Source organism: Callithrix jacchus, chromosome 18 (assembly GCF_049354715.1).
Source record: "Callithrix jacchus isolate 240 chromosome 18, calJac240_pri, whole genome shotgun sequence".
NCBI classification, from domain to species: Eukaryota; Metazoa; Chordata; class Mammalia; order Primates; family Cebidae; genus Callithrix; species Callithrix jacchus.
Window position 1 is genome coordinate 24,396,275 of NC_133519.1, and position 22,881 is coordinate 24,419,155.

At 33.8% G+C, this 22,881-nt stretch overlaps 2 protein-coding genes across 13 annotated transcripts in view; one reads left to right on the top strand and one right to left on the bottom strand.

Moving 5' to 3' along the window:
- Positions 1–22,881, bottom strand: part of RALGPS2 (Ral GEF with PH domain and SH3 binding motif 2) — a 188,104-nt gene that overhangs the window by 50,412 nt on the left and 114,811 nt on the right. The gene's annotated exons all lie outside the window — the stretch shown is intronic.
- Positions 1,279–21,943, top strand: ANGPTL1 (angiopoietin like 1). Its single transcript, XM_002760331.7, has 5 exons — positions 1,279–1,615; positions 6,838–7,684; positions 18,498–18,691; positions 19,649–19,919; positions 21,257–21,943. The coding sequence occupies exons 2-5, from the start codon at positions 6,862–6,864 to the stop codon at positions 21,442–21,444; spliced, it is 1,476 nt and encodes a 491-aa protein (XP_002760377.1). The 5' UTR covers positions 1,279–1,615; positions 6,838–6,861; the 3' UTR covers positions 21,445–21,943.

Consider the following 22,881-nt stretch of genomic DNA (forward strand, 5'->3'; position numbering starts at 1 on the left):
ATACTTCTTGTGAGCATTTGCCTTTCTAGGCCCTTGTGTTTGCAACCTCTGGTATAACTATATATGGCATAAGAATTCAAAGAAACGATTCTGTGAAAGAGGTAGAAAATAATCTCAGACTTTAAATAAAGGATATGGACCAACAGTGTGGCCTAACAGAAAGAGAAAAACAGCATGAGCCATAGCAACAAGGAAGGGAAAGCATAGGTATGTGCAGAAAGCCCAAAAGTTTTATCTAGAAGCAGCTTACAGCAACTAGGTAAAGGTAATCAATGACAGACAGTATGGCATAATGCTTTGGCATTAGCTTCAAATTCCAGCTCCACTACTTGTACTTAAGTACTAAGCTAAGTTACTTAAGCCTAAATTTGTGTTTCTTCAGCTACTGAGTTATTTAACATTTCTTCAATCAATGAAATACAACAGTATATTTGTACTCAACACTTATTAATCTTCCAGTACCTTATTTTCATAGCAGAAGAACCTGGACAGAGGTAGGTAAAGTCATTTGTCTAAGTTCACATAGTTAGTGGAGAGTCAGAGCTTCCTTGTTTCTTCACTCAGTTCAGGGTTACGTTTGTTTTTAAACCATACCACATCAATTAATAAGAATGACCTTATATAGAGAAGAGGGTCATTTTGTAGAATGGGAGGATGTGACATTATGTAATGCCAGAATTTAATATTTAAAAGTATTAACTATCTGAAAGAATTTGACTTAGGTTTGGTAATTACATATAAAAGCAGTTTTCTTTTAAGAACACATTTCATGGTAAGACATAACATATTACAACAACATCAAGTATTTTGTAAGTTTAAAACTTTCATTAGCAACTTAGTAAGTAAAATGTTTACAAATTCTTCTAGACTATACGGAATATTATTTAGGTGGCTGCCTCCTGACAAAGTCTAGCTCTTGTTCTTTGTTAACAAAAACCAAACTCATCAGCCTGCAACTACTAAGTGAAGTTGAATACTATTTTTTTTCCCGTATTCAACTTAAAAGCTCTCTGGCCAGCAGACTAAAATGTTTGTTTTATAATTGCCCGCTGAACTATGACAGTTTGTTTCCAGATGGTGCCCTTTATTCAACCTGCACACAATCTCTCCTTGTTCAAAACTATTCAACCTCCTGCTGATCCCACCCCCCTATTTAAGGCTCCAAAGAGGAAATCCTAAGGAGGAGATTCCCGCCCCCAGTCTCCAGCAATTTCTGGTGATGTAATATGTGGGCTGAACTTGAGTCTACTGAGAAAGAGGGAATCACTATTCAGGGGTACTGTATATACAATCTAGGTCAGCTGCAGCTGGTTACTGCATTTCTCCATGTGGCAGACAGAGCAAAGCTACAACGCTTTCTCTGCTGGATTAAAGACGGCCCACAGACCAGATCTTCTCCTATACTACTTAAAATTACATAGGTGGCTTGTCAAATTCAATTGATTAGTATTGTAAAAGGAAAAAGAAGTTCCTTCTTACAGCGTGGATTCAACGGTCCAAAACAAAAATGCAGCTTCCATTAAAGTAACAGATGAACAAACTTCTACATTGATTTTTAAAATCAAGAATAAGGCAGCAAGTTTCTGGATTCACTGTATCAACAGATACAAAAAAGGTATTTAATATTTCTTTTATTTAAAAATATTATGTACATCAAATGTATAACTATTTAATATTTGTAGGAGAAATTTCAGAATCTTTTACTAAACAAAGACCTTTATGCTACAGTTTACCTCACCTGAAAAAGGATTTATCCTGCAACCTGACATAAAAACATTAAGTACTGTGTGATGGTTAATGCATTATTTGAGGTTCAACTTAATGACAGTTAGTGTATATGATTACAGACTGATACATGCATGCCATGCTGGGTTTCTGAAAACAAGTGCTTTAGTGACAGTAGAAATTTTAACAAGTAACAGATTAAATATATAAGGTTTAAAGCATAATGATTAAAAACAAAGGAATACAAACTAAAGAAAATAGTTGTAAACACAATTAGTTTCTCTTCCTGAACCTACAGTGTGTGTGCTGAAGATATACATAAACTGTTGGATTTCGCATAGTCATAAAACAAAGCTAAGGTATAAAAATAGCTGAAAGTCTTTGCAACAAAATCTCAATTACAGTATAACTAAATATTAAGCAGAAATTCTTGTACAGATTTAAGATTAATTTATGACATTTCCTGTTCCAACTCAAAATTTTAAATAGCTTTCCAGTCTTACATATAATAGTAATTTAATTTGGATGACAGAAATTAAACTTGCTACAACTGGAATTACTTGGAAAAGCAAGTTATTGATAAACACACAAAAGCATTATGTAAGTAGTCAATATTAACAATAGAAAACAAGAACTCACAAGATATAATTAATTAAATACATGACTAAAAGGCCAAAAATATAATATTTTTAGACAGAAATAAGTTCATTAAGCACACATAAGAGGTGTCCTTAAATATTTTATCTGGAGCTTTGTTTACATGCATTATAAAAACAATTAAAGATAAAATTACTAGTTACCAATAGTATGCCTTAAACCAAAGACACATTGGTTTGTTAGATTTGGGGCTCCTCTGGCCTTATAAAAATTAAAGGTATTAATGGTTAAGAATCCTGACCAAGCAAATAATGGTAAAGCTAAAATTTTTTCCAACTTTGCTTTGATGTCCTTTCCTTAAAGATTTAAAACTGTAAATACGGGCAGGATTTCTGTTAAATACAGATTTTACAAGAAATTCTAACAAAATTTCCAAGCAATAGTGGATATGAAATACTGTCATCTCTCTTTTTTGTTGTTGCATGCTATGGAAAGTGCAGACTTCATTAAGCCTCAGTTCTTACTGATGCTGTCTTAAGGCAAGCATTTAATCTGAACCCCAAATCACATGGATAACTATTTATCCTTTTCTTAAATATATCCAGGGGATTAGATTGTTCCCAAGTCTCTTCCCAGAACATATTTCACAATCTAGCAGTTCTTCATCTAACATATCCTGAATGCTTCATAAATTTAACTTCATTGCCTCATACTGTTTTCAGTGCGGGACACAGCCACTTAAATGCCTCTATGAGTCTACCATCCGAAAGAAGGCAAATCCTGACTTTCATTTCTTCTCTCTAGCAGCTGGCAATGCAGCAACTATGAAGAGAAATACTATTAATAAAATTAACCCAATGCATTTTTTTCTTTTCTAAAAACACCAAGACTAGATTTAAACTTAAGTATTCTATCACTAATTTATAACATTCTCTTGAGGCCTAGGAAAATTTTAACATATACAGTAAGGTTTTATGAGGTAACACAGATTTATGGATCTTTCACTTCAAAACTGAACATATGTGAGAAAATATTAGAGAATGTTTATAGAAAACATAACAGTAAATGTATTTTTAAAACGAGTTCTTTACTCCTGACGTAGCTAGTCTATTACTTAAGAAATATGGGTCCTAAAGGAAGCAAAACACACTGCCATGTGTGTACCTATGCAACTGTCTTGCATGTTCTGCACATGTACCCCAAAACCTAAAATGCAATAAAAAATTAAAAAAAAAAAAGAAATATGGGTCCTTACCCTGCTTTAAGTGACAATGAAGCCAATACTTTTGCATTTATTAAAAATGCAGTAGCCAGCTGCAGCTGACCTAGATTGTACATACAGTACCCCTGAATAGTGATTCCCTCTTTCTCAGTAGACTCAAGTTCGGCCCCCATGTTACATATTGTATTTATTAAAAAAATAAACTTTTAGTTGCCTTCTTTAAATGCTAATTTAGATTACTTTCTCTTATGGTAGGCAGTGATATCGCTTATGCCTTACTCTTACAGGAACCACAATGAGCCAAGGCAGAATACACACAAGGAAGTTGTTTTTAAGTTATCTAAATTTTAGCATTTTGGGGTTTTTGTTCTTCAATGACAACACTGATACAAAGTCCTAACAGCAGTCTTGGATGATAAGCTTTTAGCTGTTCTATAAAAATGTGTCAGTAGTAATACAAGCTATTCAATCAGAATACTGCTCATAAAATTGTATTTGTTTTGGAGTTTTATATTACTTCCTGCATTTTCCTTGTTTTGGTAGTTTATTTCATAGTAAATATTATTTATGTAAAATAATTTTATGATCTATGAGTTTCTATTCTAGTACTAAAATGAACAAACTTTAGCAGTGGGTAAGTTAAATACATAGGAAAAATGATATACATGTGCCCAGGAGAATGATTTTTATTTACTAGGGGAACATATTTCACAGTATTTTATTTTCACAGAAAATAAAAGCCCAGCCTAAATTCCATCAACCTGGACATATAATAAATGTTTTATTGGTTTTTCATAAAGGTAACTCCTGTATAGTAATTTTTATTTTATTTATTTATTTATTTTATTTATTTTATTTTAAAAAATAAAATAGATAACCATTTCTGTCTAAATTTTCTATAGATGTCAGAAAGCAAGGTGTGAAAACATAAAAAGCAAAAAAAATTCACCCATGTGTGCTTTGGCTATCAGTCAGCAAAAGAAGGCCTTGATAGAAATACAGATTATTATACCCTCCCTATCTTTTGTTTTCATTCCCTCTCGTTGGTAAAAGAATTCTCTATACTTCATATTTGCCTTATTTTCATTATCTGCCCATTTTGAAGACACTATTGAATTGAAAAATGCCAAAAACAAAAGAACATGGTTTTAGAAAGTGAAAGTAGCAGCAGTCTTCATGACACAGCAGAAGAGTCTATATTTCATTGACATGACCTTTGTTCTTGAGAAGGGTCCATAATCATAGGTAGATACATAACTACCAACTGACAGAATACATGTGGAGGGAAAGAAATAACTGCAGAAAAGTCTGAGATGTAAAAAATGATTTGGCAGAATTTGGACACAAATTCTATCAAAAATTATCTACAAATACTTTTGCATAATTAAGTAACTGATCAATGAAAGGGGATATAAACCAGGAAAAGGCTGTGAAAAGCAAGAAACATAAACTTAAGACTCCTCTGTGGTTATGACACGACTAGGATAAAAATCACAGGTCTAGAAAAGTTAGAGGAGTAGAAGGTTTGAATCCTATTTAATAGTGATTTAGCTTCTCAAGGATTTTATTCCTTTATATAATGATAGAGCATTTACTTCAGTGTTATAAATGCAAATAGTTAACATGTGTTAAGCTACATAAATATAAGGGATTGTCAATAGTGTTGCTGTTAGGAATTTCTTTAGACTACCTTGTCATATAATGTCTTGGTTAATTGAAAACGTGAACTCTGAAGTCTTCAGACTGGATTCAAATTCTGGCTCCATCACTATGAAGCTGTATGACTCCTGAAAATAAGGTACTTAACTTCTGGATGTCAAGTTTTTCATCCGAAAGTGGGGATCATAATAATCTACTTCATAGGGTTGTGGTGATAATTAAAACATGAAAATGGCTTAAAATATGCCTAACACTGAACAAGCACTCAATAAATATTAATTGCTGTTACTGTTGTATTGTTATTATTAGTAACAGGCATAAATGATCTAGAAGCTGGTTTCTTAAATCAAGAAACAGTTACTTATGTGGAAATTTGGACAGAAAAGCTCTGTCTTAGGGTATCCACTGCCATCCTTCAAAAATGGCAGACAGGCATCAAGTTGTCAAGAGTGAAAAGGTAGCCTGTGATAGACCAGCTCGTTAGTAGATCCAATGGAGTGAACATACCTTACCCCACTCTACTACTGCTACTCTTGTGGGAGGAAAGAGAAAAGAAAAAGTCTTGGCTCTTGAAGCTGTTTCCTCAGAAGAATTCGTACTATAAAAAACAAGTATTTCTCATCTGCTATAGCAAAAACTAAACATTCCAAGCACATATTTTAGTATACGTGCTGCTGCTATAAATACTGACTATGGGTCTGAGAATCTGATCTAGGCCTGGTTCTAATCCTGTGTGGCCTAGCCTTCAACATGCATAGAGTACAGAGAGGTTCTTGAATGAGAGGGTCTCTACGGCATTTTCCAACTTTGACATTCATATTTAATTACAGATATGTTTCTTTCCTTGCTAATGGCTGTAGAAAATTACTAACATTTTACTAAAATACAGTTCAGTAGGACTTCTGTTAGAAGAATGAACCTGCTGAATCATCTATAAGCTATAGTACATATAATTATGGTTTAGGAAACATAATTACCCACAATGACTGTGAGCATTCTATCATTCTAAAACCTGTCACCAATCCCAAAAGGAGATGCTATAAAAATTAAAGAACACAATGCTAAAACCATCTGGGTTTATATTTGTCTGAAATGTTTAACTTTATTGAACATTTTAATGATGAAGACATAATTTATTACAGAGGACCAATTTAATTGTAATTGCATAGTATGAATCTAAAACTTTGGCTAGTAAGGTCACCTGGTAATTTTAATACTAGTTAGGTAAGAATGTTTTAATTAGTGCCTTACAAACACTACGTACCATTTTCATAGTCTTAAGATAGGGAGCTTTTTAAAGGTAAGAAAGTGATCTTAGGGTCTTAAAAGCCTCAACACTAGCAGTGTACCTTTGCACAGAGTAACAATAACCAAAATCTGCTCAATAAGCAGGAACAAAAAGCATGACAATAAGGTGGTAGCTGGAAGAACTATTCTCTGAAACCTTATCTTTAACCAAATGCCAAAGTCCTACAACATAACATTAAATTTAAGAAATTAATAAAGTTCATTCTAGCCTAATTTATCAACACCAATAAGTAGTTTTTCTCCGAGTTTTTAATATTACTGACTTTTAATATATGATAATATGAACTCTTTCTGCTTTTTCCCTTCATTTATTTGTTTTTCAAAAGACATCATTTACAACCTCACTCAAAATGAAGGCTTTTACCTGGACCCTAGGTATGCTATTCTTCCTGCTAGTGGATGCTGGACACTGCAGAGGAGGACAATTCAAAATTAAAAAAATAACTCAGAGAAGATACCCTCGTGCCACAGACGGTAAAGAGGAAGTAAAGAAATGTGCATATACATTCCTAGTACCTGAACAAAGAATAACAGGGCCAATTTGTGTCAACACCAAAGGGCAAGATGCAAGTACCATTAAAGACATGATCACCAGGATGGACCTTGAAAACCTTAAGGATGTGCTCTCCAGGCAGAAGCGGGAGATAGATGTTCTGCAATTGGTGGTGGATGTAGATGGAAACATTGTGAATGAGGTAAAGCTGCTGAGAAAGGAAAGCCGTAACATGAACTCTCGTGTTACTCAACTCTACATGCAACTATTACATGAGATTATCCGTAAAAGGGATAATTCGCTTGAACTTTCCCAACTGGAAAACAAAATCCTCAATGTCACCACAGAAATGTTGAAGATGGCAACAAGATACAGGGAACTAGAGGTGAAATATGCTTCCTTGACTGATCTTGTCAATAACCAATCAGTGATGATCACTTTGTTGGAAGAACAGTGCTTGAGGATATTTTCCCGACAAGACACCCATGTGTCTCCCCCTCTTGTCCAGGTGGTGCCACAACATATTCCTAACAGCCATCAGTATACTCCTGGTCTGCTAGGAGGTAACGAGATTCAGAGGGATCCAGGTTATCCCAGAGATTTAATGCCACTACCTGATCTGGCAACTTCTCCCACCAAAAGCCCTTTCAAGATACCACCGGTAACTTTCATCAATGAAGGTGAGTTACCTCTTACTGTTAGAAGTGGGAGTATGAGGTTAGTATTTTTATGCTTTATGAAACAATGCTCATAATAAATGCTTATTCTTCATTTTGTGATGTTATTATACATACACATTAAAATTTCTATTTTTGGTTTTTATTAATATCCAGAATTGAATTTAAATACATCTCCTCTTCTGGCTCTAAAGTTCTAGGAGTTTATAAAAACATAGTGGATACTGTGAAAAAAGCAGTCTTCCATCCAAATTCTCATAATCGATGAGCTACTATTCTTGAGACAGGAATAACTCCATACTCTACTCCAAACCACTCCTGCATGCCATAACCATCCGATCAGCTCCCAGCTAGGTCATTGCTGCTGCCCAACAATTCTTTTATTTACCTACTGCTGCTTGTACCACCATCTTCTTCAAAAGAAACATGTTAAGTATTCCTTTCACCCTCTTCGAGCTGTAATTATATCTCATTATCTCCACTCTCAGTAGATGATACATCTACTACTATACTGAGTAAGTCTAATCAGGTCCTGGTTTTGTTCTTTCTTATCTTGAAAGCATCTTTATAAAATCCATGCCTTCTTGCCCTCAGACTCATGAAGAAAAGGTATCCTTTCTATTTTCCAAGGCTAAACAAACAACAATTAGTGCTGTGTATCCTAAGAAACATAAATATTCATTACCATAAAAAAAAACTCTTGCACTGATCATGCGTGATTCCGAACTCTACTTTTAAATTTCATTTCTTCCTTTCTTCATGCTTTCAGTATCAGTATTCAGTATTCACTGATCTAGGTGTCCAGAAAACAAAGATGAATAACTAATCTTTATTTCAGTTTACTAAATCCACCGCTAACTTTCCGAATTAAGTATTTTATGTTTATTTTACACCTGCAACTATTTTCTCATAAGCCATTCCCAGAATCCTTTACAAGTTGATTTGCTTCCTTAGAGTGGAAGGGAAAACCCAAATGCCACAAAGCAAAAATGAGTAAAAAAGCTACAGTTCATTCACTTACTGAAAAGACAGAGTGGTGCCTCTTGTTTCTCCACGCTGGCCAGGCGCGGTGGCTCATGCCTATAATCCCAGCACTTTGGGAGGCCGAGGCAGGTGGATCACGAGGTCAAGAGATTGAGACCATCCTGGTCAACAAGGTGAAACCCCATCTCTACTAAAAATACAAAAATTAGCTGGGCATGGTGGTGCGCGCCTGTAGTCCCAGCTACTCGGGATGCTGAGGCAGGAGAATTGCTTGAACCCAGAAGGTGGAGGTTGTGGTGAGCCGAGATCGTGCCATTGCACTCCAGTCTGGGTAACAACAGCGAAATTCCTTCTCGAAAAAAATAAAAAAACAAAAAACAGGACATAAAACATATACTATGAAATAATTTTAAACAACAACAATAAAAACACAGAATAAAGACTGGAAAGAAATATATCACGAAGTGGTTTCGTCTGTCTGTAGCAGTTAATACCACTTGGCTATTCAGAGCCCTGTTTTCCTGGCCTTCTACATTTTAATATTCTTCCTACTTCTTTAGGTACTTCATTGGCATCTTCTTCCTTCTATGCCTTAAAAGTCTTTCTTCAAGATCCTCTACTTTAGAATATCTTGGCCTCAATATCACCACTGTTCAGATGATTCCTGAATGGAGCTCTCCCTCCTGATTTAACCAAAGTTGGATGTTTGCATGTGGATATTTCATCATTACCTCACACATCTTCCTTTACTGAAACACCTTCATTTAGCTTATCTGTCAATTTAGCAGATCTCAAGGCTTAACTCAAATAATGTATTTGATGTAAGAATTCCCAGATTCAAACAAACATACCTAGGTGGCTCTTTCCCCAAATCACTGACTGTTTCTCAAACATGTTTTCTATATGATATTACACTGAAGTTATTTATTTATACATCTGTCTCCTTGCTGGTCTGAATGCTTCTGGAAGATAGTGAACTGTCTTTTTACCATTTGATCTCAACATCTCTGTTTTGATTAATGTTGTCACCCATTTCCAAATGAGCTTGGCTCATCTTTGATACTTCCCCACCTGCCCCATACACAGTCCACTGAATTCTGCCACGTCCCCTTTCTGGTCTCTTGCATGTATGCCCCTCATTTCTATTCAGAGCCAGAACTCTAGTTTAGATTCAAATGATCCACAGCAGCAGCTAGAAGACAGAGACTCCCTAGGCTTCCAGCCATGTGATCTTAGGGGAAAAAAATTATCTGTGCCTCAGTTTCCTTACCTGTGAAATGGGAATGATAACAGTATTTACCTTGTAAGATTTAACAACTGAAAAGTGCTTAGAACAATGCCTGACACTCAAATGTTAGTTCTTATTAACAAGTGTACAAATAGCCTGCCAACTGCTATAACTCTGTTTTCTCTCTCCATCAAAATATATTTACATTGCAAGCAGACTCGCCTTCTTAAACTATTCACATATCACACTTCTGCTCAGCAGTTTCCCGCTGCAAACAGAAAAAGTTCAATTTGCTTAGTCTGGCTAAGAATAATGTCCTTCCTCCTAAAGAATCAAGCCTACTTTGCTAGTAGACCTTCCATTAGTTTCCTACATAAAAACCATCTGTTTCAATAAAATAAATCCATTCATTTTCCCCTAAGTATTTTCCATGCTTTCTGCCTATTCAAAGTGTAAGGCTCAAACCAAACCAACCAATCAACCAATCCAGCAAATAAATAAATTGCAACTCCTCCTTGAGGCCCCTGTTGACTCCCACAGGTTTGAAATGATTATTTCTCTCCATGAATATCTCTACTCTCTGTAACATACATAAGACATTCTGTATAGCCCCCTCTTGAATATCAGTTATCTTTACATATACTCATAATACATCCAACTAAGATGGCTTCCAACTATATTGTAAGCTCTTTCCTGGTAGACAGTTACTGTGTCTTATCTGCAGCTGCTAAGTAAGTGTTAGCTGATTTGGTAACATTTTTATAGAGCTTCTTAAAGTCATCATTCTAAAGACCCTCATGAAAGTACTTTAGTATATCATATTGGATTTGTTCATTTTATAATGTTCTAAGTTACAGTAGCAATAGGCTGGAATATCATTAAATTGGGTAAATGATGATCATTATTAATATCCAGGCTGGGCATGATGGCTCATGCCTGTAATCCCAGCACTCTGGAAGGCCAAGGCAGACGGATCAGTTGAGGTCAGGAGTTTGAGACCAGCCTGGCCAACATGGTGAAACCTGTCTCTACCAAAAATACAAAACATTAGCTGGGTGTGGTGGTAATCTCAGCTATTCAGGAGGCTGAGGCAGGAGAATCACTTGAACCTCGGAGGCAGAGGTTGCAGTGAACTGATCATGCCACTACACTCCAGCCTGGGCAACAAAGTGAGACTCTGTCTCAAAATACAAACAAAAAACCCCTCAACTCCTTTGATTTCCAAAGGGAAAATGTGTATAAAGTGATCCACTGAGTACAGAAAGAAAAAACAAAATTTGTTTTTGAAATCCTTAAAAATTTTGGTTTTATGAAAGTGTTTATATAATTTATCAGTAGTTTGTACATGTAAGTTATAAATAAACAGCATTGAGGTGTGTAAATTTTTTTAACTGATGAGGTATACAATTATGTAAGTATGAAAACAATTGCCATGGAGTATTCTATGTGATCCCAAAGCTTGAGTAGATGGTATAACCAATTCTAGCAGAAATAATTATTCACATTTTTATATGCTGTAATCCCAGCTATTTAGGAGGCTGAGGCAGGAGAATCACTTGAACCTGGGAGACAGAGGTTGCAGTGAGCCGATCATGTCACTATACTCCAGCCTGGGCGACAGAGTGAGACTCTCTCTCAGAAAACAAACAAACAAAAACTCATCCCCTTTGATTTCCAAAGAGAAAATGTGGTGTATAAAGTAATCCACTGGGTATACAAACTTTTCTTAAAAAAATGCTTATATAAAATGAAACATACTATATTTTATTATACACTGAGAGTTGGCACAAAAAAATCCACTAATGGTACAGAATTAAACCTCATGTTAGGAACTCAGTATGTCAAAAGTCCTCTTAAACACATTTTGTTTTAATGAAAAAATGATGTATCTATCTTCAATAAATGATTCTTTAACGTAAAAATTAAGGATAGATAACTTTTTCTGTTGAATATTCATTATTTGTTGTTTTATGTAAACATTAACTTTTTACTTATTTTATTCTATAAATGTTGGTCTCTTAAATTCAAGGGCATAATTTGCTACAGCATAAGAATTACTACACTAATTAGTACATTAATGAACATATAAGGGAAAGAGCATGGAAGTAAGAACACCTGGTTCCACCATTACCTTTGTTATGTGACCTTGGGTAAGTCACTCTGTGTTTTCTCATTTGTCCAATGAGAATGTTGGACTGGACCATTCTAATATCCTCTTCAAATTCTAATATTCTGTGATTCTTACTAAATGAAATTACTACAAGCAACAACAAACAGGCTGGCTATTTTCTTTGCGTAATGTGCTCAATTATTCACTTGTATTATTTTTACATCTCTCTGAAAAAATGTCTCAGGTTGTTTAGGTGCTTGCACAAAAAGGGTAAAGATGGACAGCTACTGGTGTACTTATGTATGCCCTGGCACCAAGAAATTTTGATTAGTATACTTTACATAGAGGTACATGGTCATTCTAAAGTCTCTACATGCATAAGGTGAAAATATACAATGTATATTTTAAGAGGTGTGCAGCCAGTTACAAAAGACAAACGCTGTATGATTCTACTTACATAAAGTATTTAGAGTGGTCGAATTCATAGATACACAGTAGAATTGTGGTTGCCAGAGGTTGGGGGAGGGTGAATGGGGAGTTAATAGTTTCAGTTTTGTAAGATGAAGAGTTCTGGAGATGGATTGGTGGTGATGGCTGTACAATATAAATGTTCTTAATGCCAATGAACTGTATGTTTATATCACATTTTATAAAAGGTGTTAGGACAGGCAATTTTTTATTTTCTTTCAAAACAATGACAAGAAAAAGCTACCTCAAAACCCATGAAGTTATAAAAAATAGTATTTAGATAACAAACATTTTTCAAAACCATTACCTTCTTCCCTATCTTAAAAACAAAATGTTTGAGAATGTAATTATACACCTGACAAGCTGTAATCAATGAAATTCTTAACTGTTAATGTTACTTGGTACCTGCATTTTGGGTTAGTCTTTTATTTAAAAAATTACTCAAAAACAGCATATTTATAAAAATAAGTTTATTCCTTGTAGGAGAGCTGAGTGGAGAAAGTTCCTTCACCATGCGTAAAAGCATAAATCTGAATATCAGTAAACTTGAATTCTGGCAAAGCTTTCTGGGGCCCAGTTGCCTCTTTTGTAAAATAAACTGTGATGATTAGATGAGGGGATACCAGTAAAAGGGCTCTGTGTATGATATGACATGGTTTGACCACCATTAATTACTACATATTTTGTACACTTCCCTTTATGTGTCTTTCCTTGTCATATTAGGTATTAGGTAATGTCTACTTGGAAAGTAGTCATTAAAAATTAAAAATATGCTTTTTAGTGGTGGGCTTATTTTAAATCACCAAATATTTAAATTTTTAAATTTATAATGTTTCTTAATACACTTTTTAGGTATAATGGGTTTCAGTGGAATACTTATACTAATATTTAATACAAAACAAACAAAAAAACTAGTTAAGCCAAGGGGCTGTTGGAAAATGACCGTATTAGCCAGTTATGACAAAGTAATTAATACATTCTTTAATAATTAAACAAATAAGAGTTTGGGTTGCTAAATGCAGTTTAAACATACAGATATTAAGCAATCATATTATTACAAGAAAGACTCTACTGTCACTTTAGAAAGTATTTGTCTCAAACTTCCCACTCCAGAAATGTTGAATCTGGAAGTTAATGCGCAACCTAACAGAAAAGTTTACCTCTCAAAAGATTCTACTTGCTAATCAATTATTTGAAAACTCTGAATTGGCTGACTGTTTCATATCACAAAAAGGATTTTCTTTGTAATTTTATAATTAAAAAGTTCTTTTTATAGAAAAAGAACACATATGTTATAGATGGCTCCCAGTAAAGCTGCTATTCAAAGTATGAAATCCTTTTTTCTTTTTAAACTCACTGTTCTATTCAAAATATGGGTTCTTAATAAAAAATACATCTTGGGAGATAATCTGGCATGACTCATCAACTTTTTTCTTTCCATGAATTAGAGGTATTAATATGATTTCACTAGCCCTATATAAACTTTAATCCTCACATAAACTGAGGAACAGAAAGACTGGTTCTTCAAATTCAAAGAATAGAATTCCAGTTTCCTGCTTTGAGAAGACTCTTGTAAAAAAAAATTGATACTATGCCTATTTTAAAAGAAAGGTAATTCCAGTCTATACTACTTGAATCATCATGAATAAATTCCTGATTTACATGTCAATCAGTTTATTTCTGAAATTATACAAACCTGTACATTAAATTTGACTTCTCAAGAACAAAGCTTAAAATTTTCTATTTGTCATTTAACAATTTCTATCAAGCAACATTGTTTATGTTATAGAAAAAGCAGTGAAAACGTTTAAGATACGGACAAGAGATTATCTAATTTTAGGGCAGAAAGTAAATAAGGTTTGCAAGTAATAATGAGAAAATATTTCTGCCAGGATCAACAATATACAGTGGACTAGAACAGGTTAATGGTATGTTTATAAAAATAAATACAAACAAATATTGAATTACGATATTTAATGTCTTTACTGAGGAGAAAAAAGTAGCTATAAACACTGCTAAATTTTATCCATATGTTCTGAAAAAGAACTTCGACTACATTTTCCTAAGTCTAACAGACAACCAACAATAAATACAAAGCCCAATGCAAAAAATGGGTTGAAAATGAAAGCTGAAGATAATCTTAAATTTGCATAATTGGAGTCTTACCAAATTAAAGCTGGATTCAGAAAACCCAGAACTTTCCATTTTGCTTTAATCATCTGAGTGTCTATTAAATAGCAGAAAATGAGTATAACTCTATGCAATAAATGATACTTGACAAATAATCTGTCAACATTCAAAACAGTTTCTAAATATTCTGCAGCAAAGCAAATAACCTAATAAAAGTCCATCCTTTGACTATATACTTAAATGTAAACTGTCAAAACTATACTCAAATGAATGTAAATTTACAAAAATGATATTCATAGAATAACCAATACAAAGATAACAGACTATGCAAATTTACAAAATGAGGTATTTATATGTTATAACAAAACCACTTTCATGTGTGCATGAACTATAATACTAATAGGTTTTAAAATAAGAGCAATGCTCCTCAGAGATCTCAGTTAGCTAGTTCTTACACTTTGCTACCATGTGCCCTATATAACTCCATCAAGGTACTTGTCGTATTATAGTGGAATTCTCTCTTGCCACTTCTCCCACCCCCAACATGAGCTTAAAACAGTCCTTAGCCTATAGTAGATGCAGAAAATACATTTCTTGAAAGAATAATGCAAGAATAAGGGAAAAGAATAAAGGAATTCTGGGAACCATTACTACTAGTAATCATGTAGTTTTATATCTACATATCTGAATTCCTAAGTGTGCTAAACTGTGGATACACACCGGAAGATAAAGTCCTTGCCTATGAATACTGTAAGTAAACAAATATACTATCTGAATTACACAAAATAATCTCAGTATGAGCCTGCAGTCATAATTCACTTTTCCTTCCATCTCACTCCCACATAGGAAATAAAAATTCTGTAAATTTCATCTTTTCTGAAATATAGGTTCTTTATCCTTCTTCCAACTCGACTACAATGCATGTTTCTGTAATGTGAAGTAGCCCATATGTGACTGGTGAAAAAGGAAAACAGTGTTAGCAAAACAAAGAGGTTATACTGGTTTACATGAGATTTTTTCCAAGCATATTAACATTTTATGCCACAGGTAACTGCAGCTAAATACAAATTATGTTAACAGCTAAAATTAGCTATTAATTTTAATTCATGAATTTGCAGAGCATGAGGTTTTTCAGTAATATATTTCTGCAGTAGAAATGACTCTACATTCATCTTTGATGAGCTATATTAAATTTATTAAATACGCAGATATTAATTATGCTACTAAATTATGAAATATGCTACCATTATATGTTAAGATGAGGAATAAAGCAGAAATGAGGGATCTAACAGTTACCGATGATAACTACTTTGTTAGGTATTGTGTTAAGGCCTCTGAATACTTTCACCAAGTCAAGTCTATCCCGGGAACACAAGGTTAGATGAACATTCAAAATATAATCAATGTAAAGGCTGGTGGAGTGGCTCATACCTGTAAATACCAACACTTTGGGAGGCTAAGGTCAGAGGATCACTGAGACCAGGAGTTAAAGACCAGCCTGGGCAACATACCAAGACCCCATCTCTTCCTCCCAAAAAAAAAAAAAACTTAAGTCAGGCATGTGCCTATAGTCCCAGCTACTTGGGAGGCTGAAGTGGGAGGAGCACTTGAGTGCAGGATTTTGAAGCTGTGGTGAGCTATGACAATTATACCACTGCACTCTAGCCTGGGCGACAGGCTCAAAACCCAAAGCCATATATATACATATATATATATATCAATGTAATTCATGTGTTAACAAACAACAACAAAATGAAAAACCCTATCATCATCTCAGTAGGCAGATTAAAAGCATTTGATTCCTGTGATGTGTCTAGTTAGAAAAAAATTTAAAAAGAAAAATAATTTTAAAAGTCTTTCAAAAAATCCAAAGTCCATTCATGATAAAAACTCTCAGCAACTTGGAACTGAAAGGACAAAAATTTTAAAGTAGTGGTTATAGCTATTTTCAATATCTTAAAGGAAAATATATTTATAATGAATATAAAGACAGGGCATCTCAAAAGAGAAATAAAAACTACAGAAAAGAATCAAATTGAAACTCTATAGCTAAAAAGTACAATACCTAAAATAAGTATAATCCAAGAAAGACACCACAAGTCTTTACAGTTTCTCAAAATTTTACTAGTAGTTTGTACGATTTATAAACATTGCATTATAATTTTTAAAAATTTAAGAGAGAAAAAATATCAATGCAATATAATAAACATCTGGACTACAGAAACTGATGTTCTCTTGATTTTTGTGTTTAGTTTTCAGTTTCCTTGTATTTAAAATGAGAAATTTAACTAACAAAAAACTATGGACAGTCTCCTAAGGGTTTAAACATTGATGACATGAAGCCAAAAAAAAAAAAAATTGTCTGTCTTAGAGGAATAATCTACGAGAAAGAGCTCACAGTCTCTAAGAACCTCTTCTATTGTTACAGTTGCCCAATTATCTAATGAGATTAATTCTATCCAAATAAGGCCGAAAAGGAATACTGTACATATCTGGCAAAGTATAGATAACACATTTCTCAAAATTTCAACAATCCTATTATCCTTATAGTACAGAAATTCTTGTAAGAACTTTACTTAACTCTCACATAATTTCTAAAAATTATGCAAGTCAGAATTTTAAAATTTCTAGTAAAATATAAAATTTGACAATCAGAGTTTTTATACATTTTTTGTTCTCAGAGATCTTTAGGGTAACTCTTTTTTCTAAATCCCTTAATATATTTTGCATGTTTATTAAAAAAGTCTTGAAAGATTAGAGGAGGATGAAACTGAAGAATATTAATTAGATCCAAAAACAGGGAAATTGCGAGTTCAAGAATCAGACATTCTAAAAGTAATTTCACAGAATGTGTTGTCATTTGTAAAATTTGAAGAACGTATTACTGCATTAAAAATAGAGAATACCTAAAATTATGAAAATGAGGGCAAATGCATGTAACACAGCAGTTCAGAGCAGGGACTCTGGGATTAGGCAGGAATTTATGTCTAGGATTTACCATCTTCTAAGATACATGACCTTAGTTAATTGTCCTATCTCTAGAACACCTGTAAACCATCACTAGGTAACTATAGATCAAATGAGAAAATTATTATTAGGTATATAGATTGATACAACTCTTTAGATAGGCATTTATGCTAACATTCCTGAAACGTATTCTGATGGGCTGTTAATAAGTGTTATTGGGGGAAATTTAAGATTCTATGAGTTTGGGTATCTCTGGTTTATTTCAGGGTTTATCAGTCTTTAATATGTGAATGTATATTGTGAATTTCCAAATAGGAAACATAGTATTTTGCATTTCTAAAACTTATTTGACTGGTACCCCATTTGCAATGAGTACAAATATTCAAGGTACTAGTATGTTCCACTGAAATCAAATTTCCAAAACTGTAAATTGGGTACTATGTAGAGCTATACAAGAGTTGATATCCCCGATCCAGTAGATAGATCCCTCAGCACTCTTATAATATTAAAAAAATGAATCCAGTAAGAATGAACATACTTTGTGCAGTGTTTTTATAATAGCAGAAATCATAAAAACTCAACATCCCATGATAGAGGAATAAACATATATCAATGTCAAGGACTATTACGCAGCCACTGTAAGTGCTAGAATGGAGATTATACATGCATAAAAATGTTAAGACAGAATCTAATTTTCTACATGTATTAGGATTATATAACAACATAAAATATACATACATGGACAAAGAAAAGAACAGTTGAAAATGAAACTAATGTTCCAGTAACAGGACTGGAGTCACCCTTTTATTTAGTTTCTGTAATATTACATATATGACAGAAAGTAGTATCTGTAAATAACTTGATTAAAAACTTTTAATAAGTCTCTTCTCATATTAAGTTTGCTGATAATAATGATACTTAAATTACAGGACCATTCAAAGACTGTCAGCAAGCAAAAGAAGCTGGGCATTCGGTCAGTGGGATCTATATGATTAAACCTGAAAACAGCAATGGACCAATGCAGTTATGGTGTGAAAACAGTTTGGATCCTGGAGGTTGGACTGTGATTCAGAAAAGAATAGATGGCTCTGTCAACTTCTTCAGAAATTGGGAAAATTATAAGGTAAATCAGTGATGCAAACCTAAGGGAAGTGAAATAAACCCACTCTTGCAATAATGTAATAAGTAAGATTCTATGCAATAAATAAGATACAGAGTTAAAAATAACCATCCATATGTTTTTTCATTATCTATATCTGTGGGAAAAAATGATTCTCATCTCTGGTTTTAAAGTCAAAATTAAAATGTAAAAAGAAAACAGAAGATGTACTTTAAAATGATCCCTTTCAGTCTGGATGACTTATCTTACTACTTTACAAAGATTACTATTAGGAAAAAAATGTTGGGCTCTTTAGATGAATACCAGAAACCCTTTTTAAGGATCTGAGTAGTATACTAACATTTTTAGTAGCTATGGATAAATTTTATTCTCATTTGTCTTTATCTTATTTGTAGGATTTGAAGCTAGCTATGCAAATGTATACTGACATATTAGAAGAAAGCAAAACAAACAAAAAGCTGAAAAACACAATGACAAAGTGTGGTTTACAAAGCTCAAGTGATGAACTAAAATGGAAGCTTACCTTGCCACATAAATGGCCAATATCTTTACACAATCGAATGTTTAACACTTACCTATAAAAATGTTTACTATCTCTAGGCTGGGCATGGTGCCTCACACCTGTAATCCTAACACTTTGGGAGGCCAAGACAGGCAGATCATGAGGTCAGGAGTTTGAGACCAGCCTGACCAACATGGTGAAACCCTATCTTTACCAAAAAAAAAAAAAAAAATACAAAAGGTAGCCAGGTGTGTGGCATGAGCCTGTAGTCCCAGCTACTCAGGAGGCTGAGACAGGAGTATCACTTGAACTCAGGGGGTGGAGACTGCAGTGAGCTGAGATCGCACCACTGCACTCCAGCCTTGGTGACACAGCAAGACTCGGTCTCAAAAAAAAGAAAAAAAAGTTTACTATCTCTATACTTATTTATGCACTCATGTTTCTTCATTTATTAATAGAAAGGGTTTGGAAACATTGATGGAGAATACTGGCTTGGACTGGAAAATATCTATATGCTTAGCAATCAAGATAATTACAAGTTGTTGATTGAACTAGAAGACTGGAGTGATAAAAAAGTCTATGCAGAATACAGCAGCTTTCGTCTGGAACCTGAAAATGAATTCTATAGATTGCGCCTGGGAACTTATCAGGGAAATGCAGGGGATTCTATGATGTGGCATAATGGTAAACAATTCACCACACTAGACAGAGATAAAGATATGTATGCAGGTAAGTACGAAAAAAATTTCATTCTTTGTAGAATCATCACCTTCTATGCATTAAATAGAATCTATTACTATATATGCTATTAAAGTCTTTTCAAAAAGGTCAATTTTGGTCACTCTGACAGGAAATACAACCTACTCAAAGAAAGAGCTTTTGGGATCTCTTCTATAAGGCAATCCCAAAGTGTGATCTATGCGAAAAACAAATTTCTGGGAAAAAAATAGGAACACATTCACCTGGAAAAAAGTGCAAGTGCCTAAAATTCATAACAAATACTAACTGAACACCTACTACGTGCCAGGCACTGTTGCAGGTGCTGTGGATACAAGAGCGAACCAAGTTCCTGCCCTTTGGAGCTTATTCACTGGAGAAGACAAAACAATCTGTCAGGTGGCAATAAGTACTCTCAAAAATAAAACCAAGTGAGAAAATAGAAAGTGGTGGGCAGCAAGGCCTAAGATGGGTGCTATTTTATATGAGTTTGCCAGGAAAAGCTATTGTGAGAAAGCAACATTTGAATAAAGACTCACAAGGAGTGAAGGATGCAAGCCATTTGGATACATGGTGTAAGAGCGTTTCTTTGAGGAGGAAAAACAAGATATTTGTGATGTGGTACAGGAATAATAAAAAAGCTTGATTCAGGGAGGAAATTAGTATTGTCATTAGAAAGACACAATTAGACCATTTATATAATTTTAAATTTAGTTTTCACATGCTTTTCACTTTTTAACTCAGGTTTCTGATCCTGCTAAAGAGATTCCCTCCCACCATCCTCCCCCATTCCTGCCCTAAATTGATTTGTTTTTCTCTCCAGCTGTACTTTGGCAAGCCTTAGCTCTGTTTTAACCAATTTCACACTGGTAAATGAAGAGAAAAGAGAAGAGAGATATGACCATAACATATGTCTTATTTACAGAAACCCATTTGGCTGCTGGTTTTATTTTACTTTGTATTATTTTTTGCTATTTTATTTTGAGAATTCAATTTTCCTCAGACTTCATCTTCTTCTGTATCTTTCCTTCCCAATTTCGCCCTCTGTAACTCTTTCACATATAAATACTGCTTGCATCTACTCTGTTACCTAGGAAATTAAATCCCCCTTTTTAAAAAGGCACATACTAAGCAAAAAAAGAGCAAGATTTAAAAAAAGGCAATATAAGTGATCTTTCAAGTAGCTGATGCAACAGCAGCAATAGAATAAATGCAGACATTTCAAACTGCTAAGATAGAAGTAACTGGGATCAGTAAAAGAAGTTCAAATTAAAGGCAGAATAAGTTTTTGATGATTGCGGAGTACCATACCTAGAATAAACTTTTATGTTTATATTTTTTCCTCAAAGGAAACTGTGCTCACTTTCATAAAGGAGGCTGGTGGTACAATGCCTGTGCACATTCTAACCTAAATGGAGTATGGTACAGAGGCGGCCATTACAGAAGCAAGCACCAAGATGGAATTTTCTGGGCTGAATACAGAGGCGGGTCATACTCATTGAGAGCAGTTCAGATGATGATCAAGCCTATTGACTGAAGAGAGACAGTCACCAATTTAAATGACACAGAACTTTGTACTTTTCAGTTCTTAAAAATGTAAATGTTACCTGTATATTACTTTGCACAATTTATTTCTATACATACAGTTTTTCAAATGAATTTTACTGTAACTATAAAAGGGAACCTATAAATGTAGTTTCATCTGCCACCAACTACTGCAGAGAATTATGTGTATCCATATACTAGTTATTTTAAAAATTATGTTGACTAAATACAAAGTTTGTTTTCTAAAATGTAAATATTTGCCACAATGTAAAACAAATCTTAGCTCTATTTTAAATAACTAAATAACATGTTCAAGATACTTAACAATTTATTTAAAATCTAAGATTGCTCTAACTTCTAGTAAAATTTTTTTTAAATTTCAGCCAAGTAATGCATTTTATTTATAAAAATATAGACAGAAAATTAGAGAGAAACCTCTAGTTTTGCCAACAGAAAATACTTCCACTGAATAAAAGCTATATCAAATTGAATTTGTGCCTTTCGCATTTAATGATTAAATCTGAATTCTTAACAATATGTCTTATGTTGATTTTCCCAAAACAACATGACCCATAGTATTAAGTACCTATCATTTTTAAAAACAAAAAAAACCCCACAAATAATGCATGCATCATTTAAATGGCCAACTTATAAAGACAAATCTATGAATGAATTTCTCAATGTTATCTTCAGATGATATGCTGAACACCAAAATCTCCAGAAATGCATTTTATGTAGTTTTATCAACAAAATATTGATATTACAAAAATACAGAAAATTTAGTGTGCTACAGATCTAAATTATAATTATAAATTTATTTATTATTACTTTTTTTCCTAATTTACTGATCTTACAGAGGGGGAAAAAAAAAACCCAACCTATCTGCAATTCAAATCAGAAAGTCTGGACAGCTTTACAAGCATTAGTGCATACTTAGAACAGGTGGGACTAAAACAAATTCAAGGAACTACTGGCTGATTTCCCAATACTGAGGATTCAACAGCTACAGAGCAGAACCCATAGGGGCGTAGCTAGTCCAAACTGCTAATTCCATTCATTGTACAGTGTGTGTGAATAATGCTTGGTCTCACAGTGTCTTTAACTTACCTTTGCAGTCAATAACTTTACTAGAGACTTTCTGGAGCAATTTCCTTCCAGAAATATATTCACTGCTTAGAGGTAACCTTCCCTTAATTCATTGGTGAAGTTAAAATTTTAAAGATAGCTTATGAAACTTTTGCTTAAGCAAAAAGAAAATCTAGAAATGTGTGAGGCAAACTATGCATGCAAATGGTTTAATGTGAAGACAATCATTTGGACAACTCAAGTCCGTCGACATGACTAATGTTTTTCATCAGCCACATCTCAACATAAAACTTCTGGTGAGACAAATTAAACAAAATATTCAAACCTCATAGTGACACTATTC